This window comes from Acanthisitta chloris, unplaced genomic scaffold (assembly GCF_000695815.1).
Source record: "Acanthisitta chloris isolate BGI_N310 unplaced genomic scaffold, ASM69581v1 scaffold1205, whole genome shotgun sequence".
In the NCBI taxonomy this organism is placed as follows: domain Eukaryota; kingdom Metazoa; phylum Chordata; class Aves; order Passeriformes; family Acanthisittidae; genus Acanthisitta; species Acanthisitta chloris.
The window spans coordinates 29,946-45,516 of NW_008671851.1; the positions used below are offsets into that span (position 1 = coordinate 29,946).

Sequence of the window (15,571 nt, forward strand, 5' to 3'; positions counted from 1 at the left end):
AAGCACATTAAAATTTAAAGAAATTAAACCAATATAAATTAGACTTACTTTATGTGTTTTTATTTCCTTTGGAAAATGAAAGTATATGTATCTTTGTTTTCACTGGAGTGGTGTAATTATATCCAATATTGTCATTGTACATGATTTTAAATAGTGAACACAACATTTTCGAACTGTGTAATGTAATGTTTAAGCAAGAAATAAGCTATTTTTTCTTAAAAAAACCAACCCATCTGTATTTTTTCCTTAGATAATAATATATTTTTTTTGTATAATTTTTTAGTCTTTAATCTTTCTGGTTTCTGTATTCTTAGATATTTATCATACATGAATGATGGCTTTTTTAGTAATGATATCTTTAAGCATTTCATCCTTTTCTTTATGTGAATTTTAGGTTTGCTATTCCTCCAGAGCATGGCAAGCGGTTTGAAAGACTAGCTCAAGGTAGGATTTTCAATATTTCCATATGTAAGATGTTTGAAGGACACACTCCCAGCAAAGTGAAAATCAATGTCCTTGACTCTACTGTGTTTTATTACTTAATGTTGTGTGACTTTTATCTGTGTATAGTGTTATTGCAACCAAGGAACACTGTGTAGTGCTCTGAAGAATTCTTAAGAAAGAAAATGGTCTTTTTTTCTTTTGGTTTTTTTTTTCCCCTTCTAGTAGAACTTTATATATTTTACTGGCATTTTCAGCTTGGTGGTATAAACCCACTTTAGCTAAAGCATGTGCTGGCTTTTGCCCTCCACAGGTGTGAGGAATGTTTGTGGAGAAGTAGCAGAGATTTTCTTCTAAGGTTGCAGCCTTAACGGATAAAAATAATTAGTTTATAGGAAAATTCTCACACAGTAATTTGTTTTGTTTTTCAGTAGTACTACAGCTCTCTTTTTGTTGCCAAATTAGGAGTGCAATTTATGAACATGGGAATAATTAGGCAGATTTCTTGGCCTGGCAGGTCGTGTTTTATAGCCTACTGTTAACCATAGTTATTAAACATAAAGAATGCAGTTGAAGGTTCATAATCAGATATCATGCATCAGGACTGAATTCTGATTTTTTTTTTTTGTACCTTTTTGTTTTCATATCCTTTTGGGGTTCTTTTTGTATATAGGTGCATGACTGGTTTTATGAGCTATTTTTAAACTGCTGCTAAGAACAGTAGGAGGGCAGTTAGAGACATACAAGTAAAGATGTTTGAACTTCCAGTCTTAAAAGCGTATCTCTAAAAGAACAGATTTCAACCTGGGTAATTGCATTTCCTGTTACTAAATTTCATCATAGTTTCAGTTGAAAAATTGTCACTTGTTTTCTTTGCTTTCCAACTTGCAAAATGTAGAACTCTTTGTATGTGTAATTTGAAGCTTTTGTTTTTCACTGGTAAACAAATAGATACATGTGGACTGGGCAAGAACCAGATTCTTCTTAGTGGCTGAAACCAATAAAACAAGAGGTAATGGGCAAAAACTGATGCACAGGAAGTTCGCCTCAATACGAGGAAGAACTTCATTGTGTGAGTTGCTGAGCACTGGAACAGATTACCCAGAGAGGTTGTGGATTCTTCCTCACTGGAAGTATTGAAGGACTGTCTGCATGCAATCCTGAGCCATGTACTCTAGGATGACCCTGCTTGAGCAGGGAGGTTGGACCAGATGAGCCAATGTGGTCCCTTCCTACCTAATCTGTGATTCTATGTAACCTATACAAATTCAGGAAGGTGGTAACTTTTGGAGATACATGTTTTGCTACATACAAAAAGAAAGTACTGTGTTAGGAAACTGACCTGAAGGTACTCAGGCCCCTTGTTGCTGATAATGGTGTCCTAGTACAGTAAGAGAAATAGGAGATAAAATATGGGGAGAAATGGAAATCTCCAAACCCACTGTTTGTCAGAAGCCAGTAAGTTATGCCAAGGGAATGGAGTCTTAATGTCAGAATGTTAGAGTCAGAATTGGATAACAGGCTAAATGGGGCTCAGGACTTCAGTCTCTCCTAGCATAACATTTTTGAGGTCCAGAACTACTGGGAGAAGGTAGAACAGAAAGGGACATGGCTTCCAGTACAGTGGCATATGTGTGCATTGTTTTCCACAGCTGGGAACAGGAACCCAGTTCACAGGATCACAGAATAGGTCAGGTTGGAAGGACCACAGGTCATCTCCCTGTTCCTCCTTTCCTCCATGGCACAGGATTGCATCCAGATGATTCTTGATTATCTCCAGTGAGGAAGACTCCACAGCTCTCTGGACAATCTGTTCCAGTGCACAGTCACTTGCACAGTAAAGCAGTTCTTCCTCATATGCAAGTGGAACTTGCTATGCATTAGTTTCTGCCTGTTACCTCTTGTCCTATTGCTTGGCACAGCTGAGGAGAGCCTGGCTCCATCTTCCCTTCAAATACTTGCATGCATTGATGAAGTCCCCTTTCAGTTATCTCTTCTCAAGGCTGAACAGGCCCAGCTCTCTCAGCCTTTCCTCAGAAGAGAGGTATTCTGTTCTCTTAGTCATCTTTCTTCCCCTCCACTGGACCCACTCCAAGAGCTCCATGCCCCTCTTTTACCAGGGAGCCAAGAACTGGACACAACATCCCAGATGTACCTCACAAGGGCTGAGTAGAGGGACAGGTTCACCTACCTTAACCTGCTGACAATGCTCTTCCTAATGCATGCCAGGATCCCACTGGTCTTCTAAGCCATAAGGGCACATTGTTGACTTATGGACAGCTTGTTGTCCACCAGGACCCCCATGTCCTTTCCACAGAGCTGCTTTCCAGCAGGTCAGCCCCCAGCCTGTGCTGGTGCTTGGGGTTATTCCTCCCCAGTGCAGGACCCTGCACTTGCCCTTGTTGATTTCACGTGGTTCTTCTTTGCCCACCTCTCCAAACTGTCAAGGTCCTTCTGAAGGGTTGCACAGCACTCAGGTATCCTCCCAGTTTTGTTTCATCAGCAAACTTGCTGAAGAGGCAGTCTGTCACATCGTCCAAGTCACTTATGAACACATGAAACAAAATAGGGTTCAGTACACAACCTTGAGGGGACACCTCTAATGACAGACCTCCGACTAGACTCTCTGCCACTGACCAGCACACTCTGAGATCTGCTGCTCAGCTAGTTCTCAGTCCACCTTACTGTCCACTCATCCAACCCACACGTCCTGATTTTGACTGTCCTTGAGTTCCTTGATCCTTACTGATTTAAAGAAGTTGCCCAGACATGTCACTCAGTCTTGGCCTGTATACATCTGCATTGAAGTAAATTGTCTACTGCTGCTCTTAGTGATATGTTAGTATAAGTTATAAACAGCTGTGTGGAGAATGGAAAACTACTTTCCTTGATGAGTCATATGTATGATCAGAACTTAATTAATTTTTATTTCAGAACCATGTTTTGAATAGGAAATAGCAAACAAAACGTAGAATCAGATACTGAACAGTGATCATAAAATTTCCAATAGTGTGTATTCCATTATATTCAGTGAACAAATCAGGATTTCTGTGGAAAAATGATAAACACATACAGAGATTATTATATATATTATAGATGAGTTAGGAAGTGTTTAAAGGGCTGTCTGTGAAACTAAGTTTTTAGTACTCCATTTTAATGTCCTGTGATATTTTTCTCTGCATAGATTGTTTTTGTGGTCTTTTTGGTTCAGCTAATAGCTAAGACTGGTATGTACAGGATGATGCTGTAGCTCTTAACAATAAAGATGATGGATTTTGTGCTATTATATATTGAATTTTCCTTTTTTAAAAAAAATTAAAAAAGCTACCGTTTCTTATTATTTGCATGCTGTGTCATGGAAACTGCTGCCTGCTAAAATATGGCCTGAGTTTTACAGTAAGGTATGTCTGAAAGATGAAAATGTAAAGTAACCTGCATGGCTGCAAGTCATTTAAGAGCAAACAATAAAATGTAGTGTAAATGAGAACTTTGTATTTAATGGCATGTGTATGGAAAATATTTGTAATCATATTTTTGCATGAGTGCAACATTTGAAGTGAAAAAAAGGATTTTATTCAAGGTTAGCCCTGATGACAAGAAGCCTACCAAATTAATGTTCCTAAATAATTAAAATAATAAAATAATGCATTAAATGTGGCAGGTTGTCTAAGTCAAGGCAGCAGTTGATACATAAAATTAAAGGAAGGCCAGAATATTTTCCATTATCTTGTCTGCACATCACAATTACCACACATGCCTTTTGTGCATGAATGCTTTCATTTTTGCTTTCCATTGAAATCTTGATTGACTGTGGTGCCTAACAAATGCTTTATCTGAAAGACATTAGACTTTCATCTGATAAAGACAACAGTTTGATTTTGCCCTTCAGCTGCTTTCTCATTTATGTATATTTTTTTCAATTTTATGTAGACATAAATGTAATAAAAAACTCAAGTGAGCTGTTAACTGCAGTTTTTATACTTGTTGTTATGTTAATCTGTAATACCGTGGCATTCTTAAGGATTTTTTGTTTCACAAAATGAGTTAGAAAATAAAGAGAATAGAAGCAGAGTGGCAAATGACAGATCATAGTTTGAAGGATTTTGAAGATCTTTTAATAGGTCATTTGAGTGCAGAAACAGTTTTAGAAAGGAGATGACATCTATCAATGGTGTTCAATTATGTTAAAGAAGAAATAAAGTTTACTATATTTTAGGTATGTAGCGTTGTTATAAAAAGCTTTGTGTGGTGTATAGTATTATTTCATACAGAAGTCATAGAATCATATAATTTTAGAGATTGGAATGGACCTTATAGATCGTCTTGTCTCAGCCCCCTGCCATGGACAGGGACACATGACATCTATCAATGGTGTTCAATTATGTTAAAGAAGAAATAAAGTTTACTATATTTTAGGTATGTAGCGTTGTTATAAAAAGCTTTGTGTGGTGTATAGTATTATTTCATACAGAAGTCATAGAATCATATAATTTTAGAGATTGGAATGGACCTTATAGATCGTCTTGTCTCAGCCCCCTGCCATGGACAGGGACACCTCCCATTCCATTACCACCTCTTACGTATGAAAACAAACTTCTTGTCTCACCACCCTCATTACCTCTTATGCATGAAAACAAACACAAGTAATTGTTAAAATGAAGTAGTAGTAGTTGACTTGAGGTAGAACTTGAATAACTTCTAAGAGTCTTGAATCTGGAAACTTGAGTGGCTGAAGAATTGAATTTTTTCTCAGCTAAGAGTTCAGTGAGTCATGTTAGGAAAGTTGCATTAAGGGATAGCGTACTTCAGGCTTGAACATATTCGTCTGGGCATACCTACACTCATATTTCATACCCCTTGAAAGCCACTTGTTTTATGGCTTTTGTACTCTCTGCTTTGTGAAGATTGTTGTCATGCAAACTTACCCCTAGTTTCTTTTAAGTTCAACTCAGAAAGTTAAATCAAATTAGTTCAAATAACTGCAAAATAATTCAAATAAATTGCATAAAGTTTGTATTTATACCTACTAAAGTAAAATCTAAAAAAAAGTTACTAGAAAACTCAGTACTTCTTTCATCTGTGTTTCAAGAGTACTAATCTGTGAGTAATGATTAATATTTTGTATGTCTAAGTCCTTTAAATGAAGATCTACATAAATTAAAAAAACCCATAAGTTTGAGCTTAATTGTGCTAATTTGGTTTATTCTTTTTTACATTGACATTAAATTACATTAAAGATATTTGCAATTTAGGGTGTTCTCTTTCTTAATATTGTAAGTTTTTTGTTTACATTTTCAATTTTTATATTTTAAGTAATATTAATGAGCTAGAAAAACAGCACATGTACTGTAAAATTTCAGGTGAAATCTTGAGTGTGGATGTGTAGAAAATGATAGGAAGTCTATCATCCATTGACTAATCAGAATTTGATTTGAACATTCCCTAAGAATATAATCTTATGTGTATGTGCTGAAATAGTGACTATTATTGGTCAAATTGTGCTATCCTTGATCATACAAGGTAAAATACAGCAAATCAACCCGCTGAGTCCAATGGTGTTGTAGAATTACACTTTTGGGAGTAGTATTGTAATTTGTCCGTATATGATTTTCATTGAGCAGCTACATTGAAAACATTATGGATACATTCTTAGTACTGCAGATAAGCATTCCAAATAGCTTGAAAATGGTGATTAGCTAGGGAGTGGAACCCAATCCACTTCAGTTTACCTGAGTGATAATAGGTCTGATGTTGATGTGGTTATGTGATATGAGTTGCATGTGATATGTAGGAAAGATACTCTCAGGCTGGAAAAAAAACCACAAAAGAGAATTCCAGGTAGCAATACTCACAGTCCCTCAATAATTTATAGATTTGAAGTTTTTTATAAAATATATTCTTCATCCCTGAACCATTTCATGTATGCTTAAAGACTCTCAGTGCAGCACTGTCCTGTGTGCATCAGTCCTGCCCTTCCTCAGTTGCAGCTAGGAATCTGCTTAGTATTCTTTGCTTCCACCTTTCCCCAAAGATGAGAAGGCTTTCACTTCTATTTTGCATGTGGATTTTAAAACCAGAAATGGTATGGAATTGTCATACTGAGGTGGAATATCGTTGACAAAGGATTTCTCTTCACCAGCCCAGGGTTAATGCTGTAACCAAAGAAATATTTTCTTTGGGTAATACAAATAGCTTTGGAAAGATTAGACACTTTGGGCTATGTTATCTCTCAGAATATTGTATGTAGACTCTTCTAATGGCTTGTTTTTGATTGTTAACACAATCTGAAGCCTATGCTTTCACATATTCTTTGCTATTGTTGCTTGTGTTAACTAGATGTGGATTTAAAAAAGCCAGAGAGGTACGTTGAGTTTGGTGGATAAATGTACTCTCCCTTATAGGTTAGGTGTTCATGCCCAAACATTTGGCCATCAAAGGCTGAACCACATACTTCTAATTCTGCTCTAGGTGTTGAGAATGCCAGTGTTTCTATAAATCATAGATTGGATAATTTTGAATTTGATGTTCTTTATCTCATGGATATAAATCAGTGAGCAACCTACCCTTGATCTTTGATTATTGCTCATTAGCTCCTATGAAATAATTTTTTTTAATTCTTATTTTGTGTTCTGTGTAATCATTTCCAAGAGGACAAATAGGGTACAGGTCTGCCATGTCTCAAGGGGCCATCCAAGAAACTGGGGTTGCATGTGAATTCCTAAAATGTGCCTGTTCTTGTGAACTGATTTACTTAGTGGATTAGTGTTAATGGATTAAATTAAGATTTCTTGTTTCCCTTAAAAGCATGAATGTACTACAGAATCTGCATGGTAGTTGCATTCTAGATGGATTTCAGTATTTTTTTAAATTTAGATATGGAATCTTACAAAGCATGCAGGATTCACTGGTAATCCTGTAAATTGGTAATTTTAACATCAGCTTCGTATTTGGGAATGGTTCTAGGGTGTTGCAGGCCTGCATTTAATGCTTTTGTAAGGGTCTTGTAATATTTCTAATGTAAAGACCTCTATTCAGTGTTCTTTTAGGTATTTTTTACATCTGCTAACCAATTATCCTGCAGGGATTCTCTTTCCTGAAAGAAAAGCTTGTGTGACCTTACCTTTAGCCTGGCAGAACAAAAGACCTTCTGATCAACAGTCTTGTAATGAGGAAATACTACCTTCCTTTCTTTCCTTGTTCATTGAAGGGGAGTGCTTTTGAGAAAATGAGGTGAATGAAGCTGAAAAGTCTGTGTGTGAAGGTGTAGACTTTGACAGAGTCAAAAGATATTTTATAGAGGTACAAAATGTGCAGGCTGCACTTTGATTTCACTGTGAGAGCTCTGTAACCACAGCAAGTGTTCTCCTGTACATTTCTTGTAATGGATTTTGAGCAAGTTATGTTCTGCTGTTCTGTGTTATTTGCAACTTTCTTGGAATTCAGCAACAAGCTTGTCTTCTGGTTTGACTTGTCACCACTATTTCTGATTTCTTGGAGCTATAGTGGTACAACTTAAGTTTTGGATATCTGCCCATCGTTTGCTTTTTATAATCTTGTATTGAGCTAATGTAGCATATTGCAGTAATAGAATTTAGTACAAAATTTGTTTTCTCGAGGCAAACTCAAACTCTCCCTGCTTTTAGAAAATAAGCTTTTTTGCTGCTTTCAACACCTGCTCTTTCTTGAGTCTCAAGTATCACTTTCAATCACATTTTTCACAGTAAGTTTCAGTATATTTCTATTGTTATGCTGCTCAGGACTGAGATTTCTTGAAGCTCAAAAACTATAGATTCTAAGTTATGATTGCTGTCATTATGTTATAGGCATTAATAGTGCCAAATAGTTGAAGTTCATGTGCTGGAGTCTACTAATTGTAGGATTTAGTCAGCTAAGCTGAACATGTATGATAAAACTATACCTATCAAGTAGTATTTTTTGAAACTGAAGGGCATTATTTGCAATTCCAAAAGAGAGTAAAGAATTTTGTGAGAAAAAATAATGATAAATTTGAATAAAATTTTGTCTCAGGGCAGCTTTTAGTAGGCTGATCAGCACAACTCTACATTATACCTTAGCTGTTTAAGTGCTATTTAACCTTATTTCTGATAAATTAGATACAAATTCCTCTTTGAGTACTGATGAGTGTGTTAGGATTGAATGTACAAAGAATATAACAACAATAATATGATAACCTTAAAATTGTTCTGAGATTTTGGGGTGGTTAATGGACATAAATATAAGACTTATCAGAGTAAAGAAGTTAAATCTAACATTACAGAGAAGACTATTGTGGAAAATTCTTGTTCCTATTTTTTTCCTCAAGCTATTAGAAATATGTAGATGGTTAATTGATTGAAAGTGATTCTTTTCGTTTTTTCAAAAAAATGGTTCAATAGTGAGTGTGGAGTTCCAAGAATTAAACTATTTCTGTGAATGATAAACTAACATTTACACAAGAGGGATTCAACAAATTGTAAAAACATTTAGATAGAAAGTTGTATTTGTTTACTGTATAGATGGTTTGTAAGTGCTAGGTAAACCTAGCACTTGGAATCCTACTAAATTTATTTACTGCAAGTGATTTTCTGGTGTGCATATTGAGCATTAACATAAAAAAAAAGCCTCCAACAATAATAGATTTCTCTAAAGAGTAAGAAAATATGCCTAAATTTACAGGTCCAATTTTATTTTAAACTCTTTCAGTTCTTAACAAACAAAGAAAACCCAAACCCCCGTAACCCTTCCCCCTGAAAAACAGTTGAAAAACCTAGGGGATGCATTTGATTTTTGCAGATTTTTCAGAACCTAGGAATGACATGATAAAAATATCTAAACCATGTTTGAACAGTATTAACTATTTTAAAATATTAGAAAAATTTCCTACGTGTTTTAATGCAGAGATACACAATTTTGCATATCTTGCCTTCTTAGGGTTCTTCTCAAGCAGATTTCGAGCATGTGGTGCTTTTCTTCGCCACAAGATGGCACTAATTTCTCCATCAGTATTGAAAAAGTATGGAATTCCTTTTGACAAGGTACGTTGGTGTTTCTTTTTAAAAACTTTGCATTCCTATATCAAATTAGATTGTGTTTACTGTAAGGATTGTTATAGTAAAGGGGAGGAAATTATTTTTTTCCAGGCATGCATGAAAAATGTGTTAGAACTTTTATATGGTTTAGCTTGGTATTTTTTAGCATTGAACACTTGTAGCCATCATAATCTTTATCCTAAAAATTTCTGTGATTTTTTTCTAAGGCATTACCAATATTACTTATTTTTAATTTGTTTCCATTCTAGCATGGATGTAATTTTCTATGGACTGAAACACTTCTTAACTTGCTTTATTAATTTAAGTTGTATATGTAATATTTTAACATAAGTGTTTAATTTCTTTATGTCTGCATGTTGCTTTTCTAATGCAATTAATGTAACTTTATCAGTATTATGATCTAAAAAGTTTAAGGTGAAGTAAAGCCAAAAGAACTGTTATTCAATTTAAAATATCTTTTTAAAGCTATAACATTGGGGAAAAAAGAGTAAATGTTTATTTTTTGCTGCCAAGTAGTGACAGAATAAACATTTGAAAAGAATGTTATTGAAACAGAAATTGGGAAGAATGACTAGCCTTCTTCTTTGTGGCTGAATTTAATACACAGCTGCTTTTAAAAGCACCTGAAGTATTCTGTTTCTTCTCCTTTCTGCAAGATCTTCTACCTCATTGTTTTCCACTTTGAAATTCCTATAGGTGCCAGCTAATAAAATGCTTTCAATACATTGCTGTTTTCTAAGTGTATTTATTCAAAACACTGAATGCTTTGCAAATTCTAAAGTTCTGAAATTTCGAGTTTTGTAAACCTACTGAGAAGAGTAGAGCTTGATTCAGAAAGTCCCCAGCCTGAACATCTGCTCATGTTAGTACTGAGTTTTTAAAAGCTTTTTGATCATTAAGAGACTATGTTTCTTGGTTTCCCACTGCGCAAACTGTTTTAAGTTGTTCAGAAGAATCAGGCAACATGCACTTTTTCTCATCTATTTCCACTGTAATATAGTCTTGTAAGCTGTCCTTGCCACATGTCTCACTTATTATTGTGGTTTCTGTTTTAGTGTTTAAAGCTGTTTATTTATTGATATCATGTGGGCATGTGTATATGAACTTAGCTTAACGTGTTCCCCAGCCTGGAATATAGGATAATGCAGTGCTTTCTGTCTGGATTAGTTGATGTTTTTCTAACAGTATGAAACATAACCCATAGTAATAATATTTAAGGGAATGTTTTCATATATGTTATTGCCCAGCTGGCAGCTAAACACCACATGGTGCTTACTGCCCCCCTCTTGGTGAAACGGGGCAAGAGAATTGGAGGGGTAAGAGGTAGAAAACTTGTGGGATGAGATAAAGACAGTTTAATAGGGAAAGGAAAATTTGTGCACCCAGGCAGAGCAAAATGAGGAATATATTCACTGCTTCCCATGAGCAGGCAAGTGTTCAGCCATCTCCAGGAGAGCAGAGCTCCATCATGTGTCATGGGGATCTGGGAAGGCTAATGCTACCACTCCAGACATTCCTCTGCCTTTTTCTCACAGCATTATATACTGAGCATAATACCATGAGGTTAGCTGTCCTGACTGTGTCCCCTCCCAACTGCTTGTATACCCCCAGCCTCCTTGCTGGTGGGGTTGTGTGGGGAGCAGAAAAGGCCTTGATGCTGTGTAAGCACTGCTCGGCAAGAAATAGAGCATCTCTGTGTTATCAGCCTTGTTGGCAACACAGGTGGGATAAAGCTGCTGGTTTGTTGTATGCCTTTTTGGAATATCACTTCACTTTTCATGCTTAAATCAACCTGTGTATGAAATTGAAAAAATGTAGGTATTTAGACTGACACTGTCTGCCTTGGAAGGCAAGCTTTTTTTTGAATAAATTACTCATAAAAGAAGTAGTTTGTTTTCTGAATGATATATTAACATACGAAAATATAGTTGCTGAGTTTAGTTTTTGTAATATATGGGTATATACTGCTTCCCTTCATAGCCTTGTGCTTTATCATGAAGTGTCAGGTGAAACTTTCCAAACTGGAAGGTTTTATAACTGGATTTATAGTTTTGGATTTACAGAACATTACTCTGAATAGTGTAATTTTCAGTGGTTGGTGTTTAAAGTAGAATATTGCAGAATGCCAGCATGTTTATTTTCAGTACCACACATTGGAGGTGGGGTAAGGGAGCTGATCTTCGTATTTCAGTGTCTTGATTATTCCTGTGTTCTAATTTAAAAGAAAAAAAAAAGAGAAAAAATGGGTGCTACAAATAGTTAAATATTTAAGTTTGATTCTGTCACCTAGTCTTTGGAGGAAGCAGACTGTACCCAAGTGTAATTGTAATTAATGGGATTCAGTGAGAAAGTGAATAGAGAGAACCAGGCTGTGATCTCTCATGGCTCAAAGTGATAGAAGTGGAAATGTGCTGAATGCTGATAAGTCAGCCTACGCCTACCAGGTGGCAGCTGAACTGCTGCTTGTTGCAATGGAACACCTGCTAAACTGTCAGCAGTGGGAGGGTATATTGAGATAAATTTTGGAATCGTTAGCATTGAGAATAATCTTTCTTAAACATTCCCACAGCAATTGTTGGAGTGCTACAGTAACGGATATAATATATGCAACTATATGTGCATTTGCATGTATATACTAAATATGAACCCACAGAAAATTTAACCTTGCCAAATGTGAGATCCAATTTTTTTCTTTAGCTTTGCTAACTAAGTATATTTTTCTTGTTTTCCTCTCTTTCTTTCATCCTCTATTACAATCAGAAATAAGATATCTTGAAATGCTAACCCTGTGTGTTCTTGCATTGAGCAGAAGAGCATACAAAGAATTCTAAGATAAGAATTTTGAAGGAGATTCTAAAAGCAGAAATTTAATGCCAGCAGAAAGCTGAGATTTAGGATACATTATGTTAATAAGACAAATGTTTAGGACTGAATTTTAATTTTGGTGATTCTTTAACTCTTTCTTTTCATGATTTCAATTTTTAAGTGTATTTCCCTAAGAAGAGTCATATTTGTACTTCCAGTTTTTCTTACTGTATTGCTTATGCAAAGCATTGCCACACAATGAAAACAGCCTATTTAATTTCTGAGAATTCTCCCTATTTTCTTGTAATCATTGAATACATCTTATTGAGTAGTCATCAGTCATTGTTCAGGTTATTTGCTTCATTTAAATGGATCTGTTTGCTTTTTAGTGGGCCTGTCAGCTGATGTTTGTTTCATGTAAAAAGGTATATCAAACAGAGTGCAGGGAATCTCTTTTAACTATTTACTTCTGTATAATCTACTTTATTCATTAACTCTTATCAGATAGCTCAGAAGGCAGTGTGCCATTTCTGGTCTCTGAATAGCCTGTACTTGATACAATCTTTGGTGGGCTCACTTTAAGAGATTAAAGCTGTCTCTGTGTTGAGAGAATATTAGTGACTGACAAGAAGTGCTGTCTCTTCTTTTCTCCATGTCCAGCGCAGAGCAGCAGTCCATCTTAGTATAGGAGGATGGGATTTCTCTCTTGAAAGAGAGTATCCTGACCAGTGATTTGTTTATGTTATTGCACATATTTTTGTAGTTTACTCTAGAAGCCTTTAGGTTTGATATCTCTTTTAAAACTATTGGGAATTTGGTTTGTTTTTGTATATACGAAAGTAGAACTACTGTGTTAGTAGGGTTTTTTTAGGTGGTTTTTGTGGGGAGTTTGGTTAGTTGGGGCTTTTTCTTTTTTTTTCCTGCTTTCTATAATTTTGTGTTGAGCCAGTGGCCTCAGCATGCTTTTCTTCTGCTTGTACTTGTAAAGTGCAAGTAGTCCTTTGAAATTACCCTTGCTCATTCTCTAAATCAATGTCCAGTTTTTCTTTGAGCATCTCCTTCCATCCTGCTTTTCCTTTAGTTACTTGGAATTCTTGTTCCCAGTAGTGCCAGAGTACTTCTGCTAAAATTTTGCGCAAAGAGAAGGAGGGCAAGGACAATGACAAATTAAAATTATTTTTGATTTAATGTCTAAAGTGATGTTTTAGTGGCTTTATCTTGAGATATTCTGCACTGCATTTCTAATGCAAGAATATCCTGGGAGTTAGTAGCTGTTGTCATGGAAAGAGAGTGCTGAGCACTTGCAAGAGTTAAAAAATTCAATGGCTAATGTGTAAGTGGTTTAACAAGGTTCAATGGCAAGGTGCACCTGAATATTTAATGCATAGAGGACAGGATCAGAGAGAACTGTCAGGGAGACCATCCTGTTGAGTCATGAGGTTCAGAGAGGACCCCATTGCTTTCTAAACTCCTTTTCATAGGGGAGTCTAGGTGGGGCTGGATCCAGACTTAGTCACCAGACTTGATCAACGGTTCATATATGAAGGATTATATATACACAGTCAATCCTTTTCAGCAGTTAGCTAACATTACAGTTTCAGCACATTTACTTCCAATTCTCTTACTAAGTGTCTGATGCAGCAAGGAGTCTCTCAGACTTGAGAAGTAACCTTGAGAGATGTGCCTGCTCCTGCCCTGCAGGAGAGGTCAGTGAGCCCTGGGCTGTCCACTGTTGATGGAGTAGGATGGTTGACTTAGTCATGTTCACATACCAGGGGGATATCTAGGTGAGTGCATGAGACAGCCCTTAGTTACTGTGCTGCCATCCATCTCCCCAAAGTCCATCTTAAGCTATATGCAGCCATCTGAAGTGCCACTGGTGGCTATTGCTTTGGACTGGACAGAGAGAGCACACTGCCACAGCTGTAAGGTTGAAGAGTTTGTGCATGGTACTTGTTTATTCTTCTTCTTCCCCCTCTTCTCTCTTCCCACGTAAAGACACTACCTGAGGGATTCCAGTGTGCTTGTTTGGGATGAACAACATTGTTTTATTTAACTGCTAAGGCTTATTAAATAAGGGTTTCTCCTACTTTATGCTTTTCTTCTGGGAGTAAGGAACTTAAAAGGCAAATCCAGGCCCTCAGTCACTAGTCTTCATACTTCTTGAAATGGATGAGTGTAGGAGAGAAGGATGAGAATAAGATCTCTCTCCAGTCTTTAGAAGAAGACTTTTGATGCCATTTTAGAAAAACTTCTTCAGGGTGCTGGACAGAATAAGTTCTTCCACAATTAAGTTGTGCTAGTATTTAAGGATGATAATTTTGAGTATTTTGATCCAGCCTGTCTCTGTTTCTTTTCAACCAGTAAGAATGATAAATTCTTTACACTGCCCTTTCTAGTTCCCTTTACTTCCAGATTTTATTACCAGTAAACCTCTTCTCCAAGATTAGCTTTTTTGTATGTTCTTTCTGAATTTGTAAAGTATTACACATAGCTGTGCATTTTATAGTAAAGAATGTTGTCTCAAGTATACTGCTTCTGCTTGCATTAAATCTCATATGTGTACAAGGGGAAAAAACCTCTTTGTTTTTAGTTAGTTGTAAAGGTGAGTAAAAGATTCATTGCTTTAGGGGCATAACTACTTTTGTAATGTGGTTCACTTTGATTATTGTTTTAATTTTTTTTTAAAATGTCACAGGTTATACAAGAGGCAGGAGAATTTATAATCACATTCCCATATGGATACCATACAGGATTTAACCATGGATTTAATTGTGCAGAGTCAACAAACTTTGCCACCGTCCGATGGATTGATTATGGAAAAGCAGCAAAATTGGTAAGTTGTACTGCAGAAAATTGATGTGTAAGGAGAGCTTACCTGTGGTTATTTCTTTGTGAGCATCTATGGAAGCTGATGAGAAAGAGAGAGCTATTGGGTCAGGTAGTACCTTTTTCTGCTATTGAATTTTTATTTATAGTTGTTATTTTTATAGTGAGTGTTATACTCTCAGCAATGTTTATTCCTCCCAGTAGTGAGTTTTGTTGCAGATTAATGTGTATACTGTTGTTCAAAACCAATTGTATTTACAGATGTATTTAAGATGAAGCTACATATACTGTAGTTAGTATATGTGAAGTCAACTGACTTCTGCTCTTAAATCTCCTTTAAGCTGTACTCTTTGTGAAAGCACTTTAGTTTCACTAGGAATTTTGATACCTAGAAAGAATCCTAAGTAATGAAACTTCAAATAAAGTTTACAGAAACAAGTTTGACT

At 36.0% G+C, this 15,571-nt stretch overlaps 1 protein-coding gene across 1 annotated transcript in view; it reads left to right on the plus strand.

The window, feature by feature from the left end:
* Nucleotides 1–15,156, plus strand: part of LOC103801809 (lysine-specific demethylase 4C-like) — a 38,271-nt gene extending 23,115 nt beyond the window's left edge. Inside the window, exons 5-7 of the mRNA XM_009074240.1 lie at nt 395–444; nt 9,373–9,476; nt 14,995–15,156. Of these exons, the coding sequence (XP_009072488.1) occupies nt 395–444; nt 9,373–9,476; nt 14,995–15,156 (316 nt within the window). The remainder of the gene's footprint in view (nt 1–394; nt 445–9,372; nt 9,477–14,994) is intronic.
* The last annotated feature ends 415 nt before the right edge of the window (nt 15,157–15,571 follow it).